Source organism: Heterocephalus glaber, unplaced genomic scaffold (genome assembly GCF_053883595.1).
Source record: "Heterocephalus glaber isolate CG9 unplaced genomic scaffold, H.glaber_assembly_v1.0 deba00000331, whole genome shotgun sequence".
Taxonomy (NCBI): domain Eukaryota; kingdom Metazoa; phylum Chordata; class Mammalia; order Rodentia; family Bathyergidae; genus Heterocephalus; species Heterocephalus glaber.
In genome coordinates, this window is record NW_028258142.1 from 665,906 (window position 1) to 683,259 (window position 17,354).

Genomic DNA, 17,354 nt, shown 5'->3' on the forward strand with positions numbered 1-17,354 from the left:
TTTCTTTGCCAGTACCATGCTGTTTTTATCACACTGGAAAATTGTAGCATACTTTCAAGTTGGGGATTGTGATACCCCCTGGCATGGCTCTGTTGCCTAGAACTGCTTTTGCTATTCTAGGTCTCTTCTGATTCCAAATGAATTTTTGGATTGTTTTCTCTAGTTCTGTGAAATATACTGTTGGAATTTCAATCGGGATTGCACTGAATCTATATGGCAGTTTTGGAAGTATGGCCATTTTCACTATATTGGTTCTTCCTACCCAGGAACAAGGGATGTCTTTCCATTTTCTTATATCCTCTTCAATTTCTTTTTTCAGAGTGTTGTACTTCTCAATGTAGAGGTCTTCTGCTTCCTTCGTTAGATTGATTCCTAGATACTTCATTTTTTTGGATGCTATTATGAAAGGGGTTATTTCCCTAATTTCTCTCAGTGTGTCTGTTATTTGTGTACAAGAAGGCTATTGTTTTTGAGTGTTGACCTTGTATCCAGCTGCTCTACTGAATCTGTCAATTAAGTCTAGAAGTCTTTTGGAGGAGTTTTTTGGGTCTTCTATGTAGTTCATATTGTCAGCAAATAATGAGTTTAACTTCATTTCCTATCTTTATTGCTTTTCTTTCTCTTGTCTAATTGCTGTGGCTAACGTTTCCAAAACTATATTGAACAGGAGTGGTGATAGTGGACAACCTTGTCTCATTCCTGATTTTAGCGTGAAGGTTTTCAGGTTTTTGACCATTTAGTATGATGGTGGCTGCTGGTTTTTCATAGCCTTTATCAAGTTGAGATAAAAGACCATCTATTTCAATTTTCTGCAGGGTTTTCATCATGAATGGGTGTTGAATTTTGTCAAATGCTTTTTCTGCATCTATTGAGTTGATCATATGGTTTTTGTCCTTGACTCTTAATATAGTGTATTACATTTATTGATTTATGTATGTTGAACCATGCTTGTATCCCTGGGATAAATCCGAATTGGTCAGGGTGCACGATCTTCTTCATGACCCTCTGTACTCTGTTTGCCAGTATTTTATTGAGGATTTTTGCATCTATGTTCATTAGGGAGATTGGGCTGTAGTTCTCTTTTTTGTTTTTGTAGTTCTCTTTTTTGATTAGGTCTTTCCCTGGTTTTGGAATCAAAGTAACACTTGCTTCCAGGAATTAATTTGGAAATATTGCTTCCCTTTCAATTTCATTTAAAAGTTTAAAGAGTAATGGCAATACTTCTTCTCTAAATGTCCTGTAGAATTAAGCAGTGAAGCCATCAGGACCTGGGCTTTTCTTTGTTGGTAAATTTTTAATTACATTTTCAATTTCACTGATTGTAACTGGGGTGTTTAGAATTTTTATATCTTCTTCGTTCAACTTTGGTAATACATATGTATCTAGAAATCTGTCCATTTCTTCTGTGCTTTCCATTTTATTAGAGCACAGGTTCTCGAAGTAGGTATTGATGATCCTCTGGATTTCTGCTGGATCTGTTGTGACTTCACCTTTTTCGTTCCTAATTGCATGGATTTGAGCCTTTTCTTTCCTTTTTTTGATAAGGTTGGCTAAGGGTTTATAGATTTTATTTATTCTTTTGAAAAACCAACTCTGATTTGTTGATTTTTTTGTATTGTTCTCTTAGTCTCCATTGCACTGATTTCTGCTCTGATCTTTATAATTTCTTCCCTTGTGTGAGTTTTGGGTTTGTCTTGCTCTTCTTTTTCTAGGAGCTTAAGATTCACCATCACCATTACTACTCAGCCATAAAGAACGAGAAACTAGAGACATTTATAGCTAAGTGGATGCACATTGAGGCCATACGCTTAAGTGAAATAAACAGGACATACATGTGTAAATACCGAATAGTTTCTCTGGTGTGGAAAAACTAAAAGTATAAACAAGGATCAGAATGTATAACTGATAGTGTAATAGGAAGAAAATGTCTAAAGGAGTAGGGGAAGTGGAAGGGGTAGGGGAAAGGAAAGAAGGGAAAAGAAAAAATATGAGAAAAGGAAAAAAATGGAAACAAAGTCTTTGTAGATAGGGAAGGGTGGAGGAGGTGAAGGGAGGGCAGGGGAATGGGGAAAAAACAAGAATCAAGATACGTCATGTAAAGGTACAAGATCCCAATGATGAATGTAACTGTACTGTATACCTAAAATGTACCAATAAATTTAATGAAAAAAAAAAAAACGTTCGCATCTCTGGCCTTTAGAAAAATGCAAATTTAAACAACACTGAGATTCCATCTTACTCCAGAAAAAATGGCTATCTTCAAGAAATCAAATAATATCAAATGCTGGGTAGGGTACAGGGAAATAGAACTCTTTTTCACTGTTGGTAGAAATATAAACTAGCACAACTACAATGGAAATCAGTGTGGCGATTCCTCAAAATACAAACACTAGAAATTCCATTCAACCTACCTGTTCTCCTTCTAGGTATCTTCCTGAAAAAGTTAAAGACATTATAGTAATTATGTATATACCCATGTTTAAACAGCACAATTCATAACAGCTAAATCTTTGAAGGAGTCTTTATTTTCACCAACATATGAATGGATAAAAATGTGGTATTTATTCACAATGGAATACTACTCTTCCATAAAGAAGGATAAACATGAGTCATTTGTAGAAAAACACCTTGCATCTTCAGACCATAAGGTTAAATAAAATAATTCGGATATATAAGCTTAAATATTGTATGGTTTTTAAATATGAGAAACCTAAAAGAAAAATAAAGAGCAAAATAAAAGATATACATAGAAAATAAGGAGAAGTTTTTCAAATGGGAACCAGACAAAGAGATGGAGGATGGGAGAAGGAAGGGGATAAAAAAGAAGTGAGATGTGTTATATTCATGTACCAAGTCCCCACGAGGACATAACACACAGACTGCTTCTGAGTAAGCAATTTTCTTCCTCTTATTATCTACTATGAGTGTAGTCCTCAAAGACCCTTCCTCTTAGGTGCCCGAAGTGGTCATAAGTCTCAGGAGCTACAACTGACTCAGTAAAGGAAGAGTCCAGCAGAGAGAAAGGAGATTTATCTGGGGTAGGATTGCCTTGTCTGACTCAACAGGGAGTCTGCAAGGGAACAAGCATAATTGAAGCCAGAAGCCAGATGGGAATTGGTGGCAAGGAGGAGCTGTGTGGACCTTTCGCAAGGCTGCCACAAGTGTGCAATCTTCCAGTTCTGGCCCCCAGAAGTCCAGCGTGGGTCTTATAGGATGAAAATTAAGATGTTGTGTCAGCAGATTGGGTCCCTCAGGTAGGATACCCTCCCTTCCTGCCTTTTCTGGCTTCTAGAGGTCACATGGTCCTCGGCTTCTGGCCCTTGTCATCTCCAAACCAGCAGCATCCTATCACTGTGTTGTCTTCTCTTGCCACTTCCATCATGAGGAAGCTCAGGAACAGTGCCACTTGGGGGCAGTCTCCTCCAGGTCCTTATTACCATCTGCCCCTCTACCTTGTAGATGACATATCCACTGCAGGAGTCTTTCTCTGTTCAATTCCACTTCATCTTAAGGAGCCAAATCTGAGGTTTAAAGTTATTTTTTATTTCTGAAAGCAATTTCAAAGCTGTGACTCAACTAGGAAGCCAGGGAGGAAACTGTGACATGACAGTGGGGGCCAGGCAGGAGCAGATCAGGGTCTATCAGCTCTATTCCTAGTCATGCACAGCAGGAGGCAGGTGCTATTCCTATCAAGCTATCTGGGGCTTGGAGGCAAAGTAGTAGCAGTCAAGGAACATTCTTATAGAAAAATATTTTCGTCAAACAAAAACAACTGATATTCAAAAAGGCAGAAAAATGGCAAGTAGAGAAATTCAGCAAACCTAAAAAAAAGGGTTTAATCTTTATAAGGCAAACTATTGTCTGAAGATGATGGAAAATCTGTTACTGATGAGATTCTATACCGAATATATAACTATGTGTATTTTTCTGCTATTGTTAAAAATAAACAAAAACAGTTTTCTTTTTTAAATGCTCTCTGTTACACATCCAACAAAAACAATATTCCTGACCTTGGCGCAATGATGCCAGATGGATAGCTGCAGATGCAGATGCATCTGAAGGGAGCAAAGGCTTGAGTTAATAGTAGCTTTTGTCCACCAGAGGGCTGGGTAGAATCTCACAGATATGGCCCAAGACCCATTTTTCTACAGTGGTCCTTTCAAAGCAGCCTGCCTAAGAGCAACACTGCACAGACCACCCCTCACAAAACATCCAGCAGGCAATACGTTTTGTCAAAGAATGACACTGCACAGGCTACTTGCCAGAAAAATTGCTGGAAGGTGTGAAATCCATCAAAGTGCTGACCAGTGACCCAGAGGAATGACGACAGGAATACGGGCCATGGGACACAGGAGTCATACAGAGTCAGCTTTGCACATGAGCATCAAGTCATGTAATATTGAGTCTGTTGTTTTAAAATAAAAGCCAGGAGACGGACAACAATATTGACTTATAAAATTATTTTTAGTTTAGTTTTCAGTCCTATGGAAAATCTCCACTGTACTTAGGCTTAATTCAAGTGGATATGGAAGAGTTCTAGTATTATTCCAACAAGATTTGAAAAACTAATTCTACTTGCACTGCCTAAAATTATACAGTATTATAAAATGATAGAGTAAGAAATTGGTAGTCATAATTTGTGTGTGCATATGTTTAAAATCTATGTTCACCAGAAAACACAGAAATCCAGGGTTTCTCCAAGTGGGCCCCATGGACTTTCATGGGACTATTCCCTTGCAAGGCATCCTGTACACTGTAGGTGCTGAGCAGCACCTCTTACTCCTGCCCAATGGATGCCAGAAGCATCCTACCTTGTCATGCCAACTGTAACTGTCTCCAGATATTACCCAATGCACTTGAGAAAAAAGCACAGAACTGCCTGAGAGCTCAGTCACGGACCCAAGCCCAGCGGTTAGTGTTCTTAATGCCAAACTCCGGGGATACATCACTTAATGCACTACAGCTCCATTTTAATAGGAAACCTAGGAAAGCCACAGTTGCTATCTCCCAAGAACACACACTTCTGCATGAGCACATTGTCTCAGTTCCACCTCCAATGCCCAGCAAACAGCAGCCTCCCTGGGAGTGCCACTGCCCACTGCCTGAGTCCTGCGCGGCGCTTGCTCACCTCTTTGTCCATACTCTCTAAGTCTTCCTTACAAAGAGTATACAGCGGCATTGTCTCTGACATACTGGGCTGGCGCTTTCTTCTGGCAGGGCCAGGCTGCTCTCCATCTCGAGCATCGGGGAGCTCTTCACCAAACATCTGCTGCTGATGTGGCAGAACAGCTCTGAAAGGAATGTCATAGTCCCGCATGAGGAAAGCAGTCGGATTGCATGTTTCCAGCTCTGCATTAGAGCCCTGACTCTTGAGCTAGGCCACAAATACAGAGAATGTTCTCATGGAAAGGCAGGACGCTCTGTGATGACACTCACCTGCTATCTTTGACATGTTCAACACACTGTGCCTCCTCCGTGGGCCAGTTCTGGGCCCCATGGAAGCTCACACTCACCTCCCTTCACCAGCAAATAGCCCCGTCCATGCGGCATCTGCCTAGCTCAATTCACTTTAGAACAAGTGCAAAATTTGAGAGAGATGAACTGCCTTCTAGAAGCCACTGGAAAGTATTATTTACCCTCAAGTGAAGTCATAAGAGCCATAAGACATTAAAGAAAATGAAACAAACGCAACATTATATCCTATACAGGCGATAAAACAGACCCCAGAAATGCAGTGGTGACTTAAGAGGACATAAATGGAGTGGAATTAATCTTTTCAGAGGACAGGAAAGATACATTAAGATATTCATTGAGTAGCAGTGGGACAGATCAGCTAGTAAGGATGAACCCCATTTCAAGGATGCTTCTGATCTAGAACCATCAATGTACTAATTTTGCACCAATTTTCCTATTGGTAAAAATCTCAGTTCTGTTTGAAACTGGCTATTACTATATAAGTACTTTCTTCTGGATGTGTCAACTCTCATGGAATACATTTTCACACATGTTCGTGACTGTCAGAACATAAGGTAAATCTCTGTAAAACTGTAGTATAGTATATCCTTTAATGAGACACAGCTATTCCTGACAGATGGAAGGGCGAGATGAGGAAGTACGTAGCATCACACTGCCTCACTGGGCTATAGGCTGGGCTACTCCAGACACTAAAGTCAAGGCAGCAAGATCTCATCATTATGAAGAAAAATGAGGGCATTCATTCAAGGTTACAAAATTTAAAAGACACAATTATATTAGGCTAATCAAATGTTATCCAATGAAGGTTAGATTTTCTGTCCAAAAATCTAAAAAATGTGATCTGCTTTTTCTAAAGTTGATTTTATATATCCATATTCCTATCTTTGTCAAAATTCAGCTAATCACAAAGGACTAACATGATGAGTAACTCACTTGCCCAAACCAACACTGGGCATTCACAACTATCATCGTCTGCTCCTGACACTCACTGCTCCAAAGACAAATGTGAACAAAGCTCACATTTAGTAAAAAGTTTCTTTTTGCTCACAACAAATATATTATGGTCTCTTTTTAGAAAAGTTAATAGTTTAACAATAACCGAAATGTCAGGTAACGCGGAAGACGCATAATCACCCTGCTGCAGACAGGCAGGTCTGCCCATGCCCTACTGAGGTCCTGAGTTGCACAGAACAGGCCAAATCAGCCCGCTGCAGACAGGCAGGTCTGTGCACGCCCTAACGAGGTCCTGAGTAGCGCGGAAGACACCGAATCACCCCGCTGCAGACAGGCAGGTCTGTGCACGCCCTAACGAGGTCCTGAGTAGCGCGGAAGACACCGAATCACCCCGCTGCAGACAGGCAGCCACCTGATTCCACAATACAAAGACGCAGAGGACACCAGACCACCAGACCAAGGTACTGAGTCCCGCTGTTCTCGGCCCAGAGGTAGGGGATTCTGAGCCGTCGTCCCACTGCTCCTGGTCCAGAGGAAGGGGCTTTTGGGCCACCTTCTGTCCCGCTGCTCCAGGCCCAGAGGAAGGGGCTTCTGAGCCACCATCCCACTGCTCCTGGTCCAGAGGAAGGGGTTTCCCAGCCACCATCCCTCCGGCTGCTCCCAGCCCACAGGAAAGGGTTTTTGGGTCACCATCCCTACTGCTGCTCCCGGCCCCTGTCCCACCTCACTCAGCTCAGAGGAGGTAATCCGTGCAGGCGCTAACAGCCCCCCGCCCCAGTCGAAATGAGAAAACACGTAAATAAGTCTCAAAACCAGACTTCCAGATCACCTACAGCAACCCCAAAGGGAAATGAGATGGAACACTCTGATACTCAACCACCTGGACCCACTGAACTGGCAACAAAAGGGGATCTGGAAAAAATGAAATCAGAAATAATTTCTCAGATAACAGGAGAAATTGTGCCCCTACTGCAAGACATGATTAATAAATCTAGAGAGGAGCTCAGGAACATGATGGAATCCCAACATAAGAAACAAATGGAATGCATAAAACAGATGCAAATAGATTTCCAGGACATGAAAAACTCCATTGAAAGTCTACACAGCAGAATGAGCCAATGTGAGGACAGAATTTCAGATATAGAAGATAACATTCCAAGTAGTGATCAGGAAAAGAAAAATTGCTTCAAAATTATAAGGGAACATGAGAAATCAATCCAGCAACTGCTAGATGATGCAAAAAAGAATAACGTAAGACTAATTGGGCTCAATGAAGAAACAGGAGAGAGTGCAGATGACATAAAAAAATCTCTTCACAGAAATAATGGCAGAAAACTTCCCAAGCAGGGGAAAAGAGCTTGACATACAGATAAGGGAGGCATATAGGACTCCAAATAGCCTTGATCAAAAAAAATCTACACATAGGCATATAATTGTTAAGATTCCAGAAACACAACAGAAGAACAAAGTTCTATAAGCAGTCAGAGAAAAGAAACAAATCACATACAAAGGAAAGCCCATCAGAATCACAGCAGACTTCTCAACACAAACCATCAAGGCAAGAAAAGCTTGGAATGACATATTCCCAGCCCTAAAAGAAGACAACCTCCAACCCACATTGATATACCCTGCAAAACCATCTTTCAAAATGGATGGAGAAATAAGATACTTTCATGACAAAGAGCACCTTAGGAAATTCGTGAATACCAAACCAGCACTCCAAACAATTTTACACAATATCCCAGGAACAGACATTGAGGATCACAACCCCAGGAAGCAAAGCAGAATGAACCCATCTGGCATGACAAGAAATTAAATGGAAAGGGGGAGAACCCAACAAAAAGAAAAAGTCATGGCAATGACAAGTCAATACGCTTCAGTTATAACCATCAACGTTAATGGTCTCAATTCACCAATCAAAAGAAATAGACTGGCAGAATGGGTCAAGAAGCAAAAACCAACAATATGCTGCATACAAGAAACACTTAATTCAAAAGGAAACTCATAGACTGAAAGTGAAAGGGTGGAAAACAATACTGCATGCAACAGGAACCCGAAAAAAAGCAGGAGTAGCTATCCTCTTTGCAGATCAAGTACATTTCAAACCAACACTGATTAAGAGAGACGAAGAAGGACATTACATCCTTGTAAAGGGAAGAATCCAAGAGGAAGAGATGACAATCATAAATATCTATGCATCAAACACTAGTGCACCCAACTATATAAAACAAATACTAACGGACATGAAAAGTCATATATGCACTAATACAATTGTAATGGGGGACTTCAACACCCCACTGTCATAAATAGATCAACTAGACAAAAAATAAGCAATGAAATACTAGAACTCAATCAAACTCTTGAACAAATGAACTTAACAGATGTTTACAGAGTCTTCTACCCCACAAAATCAGAATACACATTCTTCTCAGATGCACATGGGTCATTCTCCAAAATAGACCACATATTCACACATAGAACATGTTTAAGTAAGTGCAAAGGAATTGAAGTTATCCCCTGTACATTATCAGACCCATAGTGAGATGAAATTGGAGATCCATAGCAAAAGAAACTCAAAAAATTTCATAAACATGTGGAAATTGAACAACACACTTCTGAATAAACAATGGGTCACAGAGGAAATTAAAGAAGAAATCAGACAGTTCCTTCAATTAAATGACAATGACAATACAACATATTGGAATCTATGGGACACAATGAAAGCAGTCTTATGAGGGAAATTCATAGCAGTGAATAGACATATTAGGAAAACAGAACGAGCCCAATTAAACAACCTGATGCTGAACCTCAAGCTTCTAGAAAAAGAAGAGCAGGACAAACCCAAAGCTCATACAAGGGAGGAAATTATAAAGATCAGAGAAGAAATCAATGCAATGGAGACTAAGAGAATGATACAAAAAAAAATCAATGAAGGCAAGAGTTGGTACTTTGAAAGAATCAACAAAATTGACAAACCTTTAGCCAACATTGTCAGAAAAAGGAAAGAAAAGGCCCAAATCCATGCAATTGGAAATGAAAAGGGTGAAATGACAACAGACCCAGCAGAAATCCAGAGGATCATCAATACCTACTTCCAGAACCTATACGCCAGTAAGATGGAAAACACAGAAGAAATGGACAGATTCCTAGATACATATGAATTACCAAAGTTGAACGAAGAAGACCTAAAAATTCTGAACAACCCAATATCAACCAATGAAATTGAAAAAACTTATCAACTAAGAAAAGCCCGGGCCCTGATGGCTTCACTGCAGAATTCTACAAGACATTTAGAGAGGAACTGCTGCCACTACTGTTTAAACTCTTCAATGAAATTGAAAGGGAAGCAATGCTCCCAAATTCATTCCTGGAAGCAAGCATCACCTTGATCCCCAAGGCAGAGAAAGACCCAACTGAAAAAGAGAACTATAGGCCAATCTCACTAATGAACATGGATGCAAAAATCCTTTATAAGATACTGGTAAATAGAATGCAGAAGATCATCAACAAGATCATACACCCTGATCAAGTAGGATTCATCCCAGGGATGCAGGGATGGTTCAACATATGCAAGTCAATCAATGTAATACACTGTAACAATAGAGCCCAGGACAAAAACCATATGATTATCTCCATAGACGCAGAAAAAGCATTTGACAAAATCCAACATGCATTTATGATAAAAACCCTACAAAACATTGGAATAGATGGTCTCTACCTCAAACTGATAGAAGCCATCTATGAAAAACCAACAGCCAATATCATACTAAATGGTCAAAAACTGAAATCCTTCACACTAAAATCAAGAACAAGACAAGGATGTCCACTATCACCATTCTTGTTCAATATAGTTCTGGAAACATTAGCCACGGCAATTAGACAAGAGAAAGAAATAAAAGGAATAAAGATAGGAAATGAAGAAGTCAAACTGTCATTATTTGCAGATGACATGATACTCTATAGAGAAGACCCCAAGAACTCCACCAGAAGTCTTCTAGACTTAATAACCAAATTCAGTAGAGTAGCTGGTTACAAGGTCAACACACAAAAATCAATAGCTTTCCTCTACACCAATGACAGACTCACTGAGAGAGAAATAGGGCAAATAATTCCTTTCACAAGAGCATCCAAAAAACTGAAATACCTAGGAATCACCCTAACGAAAGAAATCAAAGACCTCTTCTCTGAAAACTATGGCACTCTGAAAAGAGAGATTGAAGATGATATCAGAAAATGGACAGACATCCCCTGCTCCTGGGTAGGAAGGATTAATGTAGTGAAAATGGCCATACTTCCAAAACTGCTATATAGATTTAATGCAATTCCAATTGAGATCCCAGCAGCATACTTCACGGACCTCGAGAAAACAATCCAAAAATTCATTTGGAACAAGAAGAGACCCAGAATAGCAAAAGCAATTCTAGGTAACAGAGACATGGCAGGGGGTATCACAATCTCCAACCTGCAACTATACTACAAAGCTACTGTGATAAAAACAGCATGGTACTGGCAAAGAAACAGACCTGAGGACCAGTGGAACACATTAGAAGATGCAGAAACAACGCCAGACACACTCAGCCGTCTCATCTTTGACAAAGGAGCCAAACACCCTCAACGGAGGAAAGATAGCCCCTTTAATAAATGGTGCTGGAAAAATTGGGCTTCAACTTGCCAAAGATTAAAACTAGACCTATATCTCTCACCATGCACTAAACTAAAATCAAAATGGATTAAAGATCTAAATATTAAAATAGAAACTCTGAACTGGCTGGAACAGAGGTTAGGCAGAACCCTTTAAGACACTGGTGTAGGAAAAGATTTTATGAACAAAACCTCAGTTGCCCATGAACTAGCACAAACAATCAACAAATGGGATCTCTTCTTATTAAAAAGCTTCTGCACAGCAAGAGAAACCACCAGCAGTGTGAAGAGACAACCCACAATGTGGGAAAAAAATCTTCACCTGCTCTTCCTCAGACAAAGGTCTACTATCTTGAATCTATAAAGAACTTAAAAAGATCAGACTTCCCAAATTTAAAGACCCAATCCAAAAATGGACATCTGAAATGAACAGACATTTCTCACACAAAGAAGTAGAAATAGCAAATAAATACATGAAAAAATGTTCAACATCACTGGTCATTCGAGAGATGCAAATGAAAACAACACTGAGATTCCACTTTACTCCAGAAAGAATGCCTGCTTTCATGAAATCAACCAATAACCAATGCTGGCGGGACTGTGGGGAAAGAGGAACCCCGCTCCACTGCTGGTGGGATTGTAGACTGGTGCAAGCACTGTGGAAATCAGTATGGAGATACCTCAAAGAACTAGGACTGGAAGTCCCATTTGACCCTGCTATTCCACTGCTGGGGATCTTCCCCAAAGAATTAAAAGAATCATACCACAGTGATATATGTGCACCCATGTTCATAGCAGCACAGTTTGTAGTAGCTAAAACTTGGAAACAGCCCAAATGCCCATCAACTGGAGATTGGATAAAGAAAATTTGGTTTTTTTAATAAAATGGAGTACTACTCAGCCATAAAAAATGAGAAATTAGAGACATTTATAGCTAAGTGGATGCACATTGAGGCGATACTCTTAAGTGAAATAAATAGGACACACATGTGTAAATACCGCATAGTTTCTCTGGTGTGAGAAACTGAAAGTGTAAAGAAGGACTAAATGTATAATAGGTCATGTGAAATAGGAAGAAAAGGGGCAAAGGGGAAGGAAGTGGGAGGGCTAGGGAAAGGATAGAAGGGAATGGGATTAATATGAGGAAACGGAAAAATAGGAACAAAATCTTTGTAAATAGGGAGGACTGGAAGGGAGGGCTGGGCAAGGGTGAAAAATAAGAACCAAGAGAGACTATGTAAAGGTGCAAATTTCCAATGACGAATGTCATCATGTTGTATACCTAAAATGTACCAATGATTAGAATGAATAATCGATAATGTAAAATAGGAAGAAAAGGTCCAAAGGGGTAGGGGTAGTGAGGGGGTAGGGGAAAGGAAAGAAGGGAAAGGAAAAAATGATGAGAAATGGAAAAAATGGAAATAAGGTCTTTGTAAATAGGGAAGGGTGGAGGGCGTGAAGGGAGGGCTAGGAATGGGGAAAAAATAAGAACTAAGATGCATTATGTAAAGGTACAATTCCCAATGAGAAACGTAATTGTGTTGTATACCTACAATGTACCAGTAAAAGAATTTAATACAAACAAAAAACAAAACAAAACAAAAAAAATAACTGAAATGTCAGAAGAAGAATGCCATCTCTATCAAAAGCAACCAGGGCAGAGTTATCTTCAAAGGTCCATGGAGCCATTGTAGGTTCATGGAGCCATTGTAGGTCCATGGCCATCGTGGGTCTGGCAGCAGCAATAGACCAGTTTAGGGGGACTGGCTGCCAGGTACACAGGGACTGGCTTTTTTCATGCTTCTCCACCTATAAGATGTTATACAGATCAGTCAATAAAAAGAGGACTCTCCGGGCCTTCTGATGGCATCTGCAAGGTTATTCTTCTTCCTGTGACATCAAGGGAAGGCCAGGTTTCTCCTTGTATTTCTACCACTCCAAGACAATAAAGCATAATGGGACAAATATTAAGCCAGAGAGAGACGCAAAAATGTAGAATTAGCCATTCTAATCACATTCCTTTTTGATTTGGAATAGTTAAAAGAATTAATCAGTGATGTCTTAAAGATCTTTCAGATAATGTACTTCCACTCCAGACCAATCCACCAATGCCCCTGGTCAACAGAAAGCCAAGGAGGAACACAGAGGGAACCTGAAGTCCACCTCCTTGGGCAGCAGCAGGGGCCCTCTCACTCCTTGCACAGGTGGCAGCGCCAAGGCAGCCCAGTGGAGCCAGGACTTTCATCATCCTCTAGTGGTAATGTGGACCCCCACAGGTGCCCCCCAGGAACAATGACACCCCCACTCCAATATCACGTGTCAACAGAGGTCACAAAGGGAACCTGGACTTCCATACTACCAGCATGCATGTGGTGTTGCCTCTACTTCTGCTGCTGAAGTGGAGTCACAAAGAATCAATTAAGACAAGGATTAAGTAAGATCCAGCGTCCCTTGACATGATGAGAAAGCGTCTAGGTTTCAATCCAAATCACTTGTCATAGAGCAGCCAGGAAGATCTCAAACTGATGAAAAGGATAATCAGCAGAGGCTAACCTCAAGATCACCAAGTTGTCTGACGAAAATTTTAAAGTATCCATGATAAAAATGCTTCACTGAGCAATGATAAACATGCTTAAAACAAACAAAAAATAGTCTCAGCAAAGAAACAGGAGATTAAAAAAACCCAAATGTAAATCTTAGAACTGAAAAATATAATTTAAAAAATGCAAAGGATGGGCTCAACATCATAATGGAGCAGACAGGGTAGAAGGTCACTGAACTTCCAAGTATAACAGAAATCAACCCTTCTGAAGAGGGAAACAAGAATGCAGCTTTAGGAACATGGACATAGCAAAAAAAGTTGGAGTCCCATGAACGCAGAGATGACCAACTGCTGGAAAACACCCCAAATTTGGTAAAAGATGTAAACTTTCTGATCTGAGAAGCTGAGTGAATCCCAAACATAACAGAATCTCCAAACTAACATGATAATTAGACTTCCGATTACAAAGAGGAATCTTGAAAGAACAGAAAAGCTGCCTTAAGCTACAGGGTAGCGGTTTTCTCATCAAACCCACGGAGGCCGAGAAGGATTAGATGCTTTTCAGGTGCTGAAAAAAAAAAAGAACTATCAACCTGGACTCTCATATCAGGAAAATATCTATTAGGAATTAAGGGGAGATTCACACACCTTCAGCTGAAGGAAACCCAGAGAACAAGCCAAGAGCAGGAAGGTCCTAATGGAGTGGGTGTTATACACTGGGGCTGTGTCCCCAGTCACATCCTGCTGGTGAGACTTCTCAGGTTCTGTAAGATGCTATCATTGAGGGAAACTGGGTAAAGGACACAAGAGATCTCTGTATTACTGCTTTAACTGTATGTAAGTTGAAAATATCTCAAGACACAAAGTTTAATTGAAAAATAAAATGTTTGTAATTAACTGTACACAGGAACGAGTTCTTCCAAACTTCAGTATCTCCTTGCAGGGAAGCACATTTCAGTTTGCAATGCTCCTAGCCCACTGCCTTCTTGGGGGGTCCAGCCTCTACCCATGGGACCTCAAGTCACTGAGGTCAGGATGAATGACCTTCCACTGTGCTTGACCAACAAGGACCTTTGCCTCCCTACAACCAGGGGTGCTCTCCTTGTGCAGCCCAGTTGACTCCTGAGTCAGTGTAGGCTGAAAAGGACAAGGCCTACTCTTACTTCACACCTTCATTGGACGTCCACACATGGGTGTTTCTGAGGAGGACCTGGAGATAGCCTTGAACATCACTTCATGACACTGACAGGCCCAGGAGACCTCACTACACATCTATCCCATCAAGTCCCCAAGAGAGCCAGAACCTCAGCCCAGAATCAAAAATGTCAAAGCTAGAATTAGCAAAATACTACAACTTCACAGTCTTGGGTGAGAACAAGCAGAGGACAGAACTCATAGTCCCAGGATACCATGCACTCCATCACAATAGGTCTATACAGGGTTCCATGTACAGAATAGGGGTGCTGCCCTTCTTGGAGGACATAGAACTGCAGTAGGCATACAGGTACCTCCCAAAAGATGAGGTGGGGCCGTGCAGGATGCAGGAGTGGCAGGCGCAACAGGTTACAACCATAATGCCAGGGTGGCTGACATAGAGCTAAGGTCTTTCGTTGGGGTAGCTGATGGGGCCTGTGTGGACACTGCGTTCACAGCAAGTCTGACTGTACAAAGGGGGAAGTTAAAACAAAACAAAACAAACAAAAAAACAAATGGGTAAGTTTAGTACATAGGTAATGTGATCCAAGGGGAGATAAACTAGCACATACATTCGTTCAGTTGTGGGAGGCTTGACAGGCATGACACAAAAATCAAACAAACTAGGGAAGGCTCCAGTTTAAATTAAAAGGGAACATTTTACACAACACCTTGAAGATGCAAAACCCTGGACCTCCTCACTCAACAAAGAAAAGGTTAAATCCACTCTAAACTGATTTACAACAGGGTTTGACCAGAGGGTAACTTGAGTCCACACAGCTACAACTCCTGGCTGTAACCCAAACACTTGCCTGGAAAGTATTTCTCTCATCTCTGCATGCTCCTGGCTTCTCAGATGTCCAGTGCTGTGTCTGGACACATGGGAGGGAGGACAGTAAGACAGAGACTCCTTTTTGTTTATATAAATTAAGTCATTTTTGTCAATTTTGAAAAACTATCAACAAGCAGCACCAATAAATTACAGGATGAACATAGCTTCCTATATATTCAAAGAGTGTAGCTCCTTGATTAATTTTGTCTGACAAAGGTTATTTGGAAACCTTCCCTATATATATACTACACTGTTACACTATGCTAGCCTGGAGACGCAACGTTATTTTCTAGTATAAAATTTATATGATCAATGTAGCTAAATGGATATTACTGCTCCTTAAATGGGCTAATAATTTAAAAAATTAGTATCTTGGTGCAAATCAGATTCACAAGAAAACATCATCAAGAGTCAACTTGCCCAGATGAGTTCCATCTGGGGTACCCCCTGAGGACAGGCCCAGCATAATGTCAGGTCCACAGTCACGTGAAACTGAGCTCCGGCATCCGAAGAACAAACATGTGGTTATCTGCTGCCATACTATTAGCTCTTGAAGGGAAGAGGAAGTGCTCAACTTCTTTTAGGCTCAGGTTACCATAAGCAAATTGTTTTCAGACAACATTTAATTACTACTTCTCAATTATCTTAGAAATTCCTGGTCTATTGGCACAAACTTCAAGCAAGGCTAAGTAATTTAGAAAACAGTTTTGTACCTCATCTTTAATCACTCCATACAGTTTAAGACAACATGCTTTTGTTTTTATGTTTAAGGAAAATTAAGTGAAAAGTTGTGATTTTGTTTTCAACACAGTGAAAAGCACATTCTAAACAGGTACTGCTCATATACATATCAACACATACTGATTTTTGTTGTTGCTTTAAATTCCGTAGACATTATTATAAAATGGCAATTTAAAAACTGAATTTCAGAAGGATTCTTTCAACCCTGAGATCTTTTCACTCATCGTGTTTCAACAAGTTAGGTTATGATATACTGCAGAACACGGCCTATAAGAGAAAAAAAGAGAAAATAGAACCCCTTGACCACTGACACATTAATGCCTAAAAGTTAAGTTCTGAGGTATCATCAGCAGATTCTTGGTCCACATCTTCGATTACAACACCCTGGAATCTCCAGTGTACTGAGACAGCTTCAGGATGGGGCTGGTCACCAGAAAGACCAAGCCCTAGAGAGAGGGTTGGAATCTCCTGCCCAGCTTATCCTCTAACCTTCAGGAAAGGGGGGTGGGTGGTTAGGAATTGAGCTAGTACACTGATGACCAAGATTTAATCACATCTATGTAATGGGGCCTCCATAAAACCCAACAGTAGGTTCAGAGCACTTCAGAGGGGCACATCCTAACTCCATGTGTATGGAAGGTCCTGTGCTCATGACCATTAGGGACTGGGGCTACTTCTTCTGAGACTTCCCTATGTTTTGAATTTTTCATCTTCTTAACAATTTACGCATCCTTCTCCCTTACTGAACGGTTCACCTTGAGTATTCTGAAAGCACTCACTCCTACTGCTGCTATTTTCATCCGGGCTCTCCTAGTCTTGCAACATGCACAAAGCCTAAGAATCCTAAGTGAGCCTATGGGTCACCAGATTCCTTCTTGTCTCCTTCACTTTGGGATTTTGGTTCTTTTCCTCAATTCCAGCTACTTCAGCAGCCTCAACTCCAAGCAGGTCTCCTGAGCCCAGAAACATACAACC

At 40.6% G+C, this 17,354-nt stretch overlaps 1 protein-coding gene across 7 annotated transcripts in view; it reads right to left on the reverse strand.

The window, feature by feature from the left end:
- Positions 1–17,354, reverse strand: part of Ctdp1 (CTD phosphatase 1) — a 102,339-nt gene that overhangs the window by 40,152 nt on the left and 44,833 nt on the right. For 3 of the 7 annotated variants that reach the window (XR_015443018.1, XM_004861914.4, XM_021242124.2), the window contains exon 11: positions 5,129–5,291. The exons of the other annotated variants lie outside the window; for them this stretch is intronic. Coding sequence is in view for 2 of the 3 variants with exons in the window: in XM_004861914.4 (XP_004861971.1) it covers positions 5,129–5,291 (163 nt within the window). In the remaining variant the exon portion in view is untranslated. The remainder of the gene's footprint in view (positions 1–5,128; positions 5,292–17,354) is intronic. 7 annotated transcript variants of the gene reach the window in all.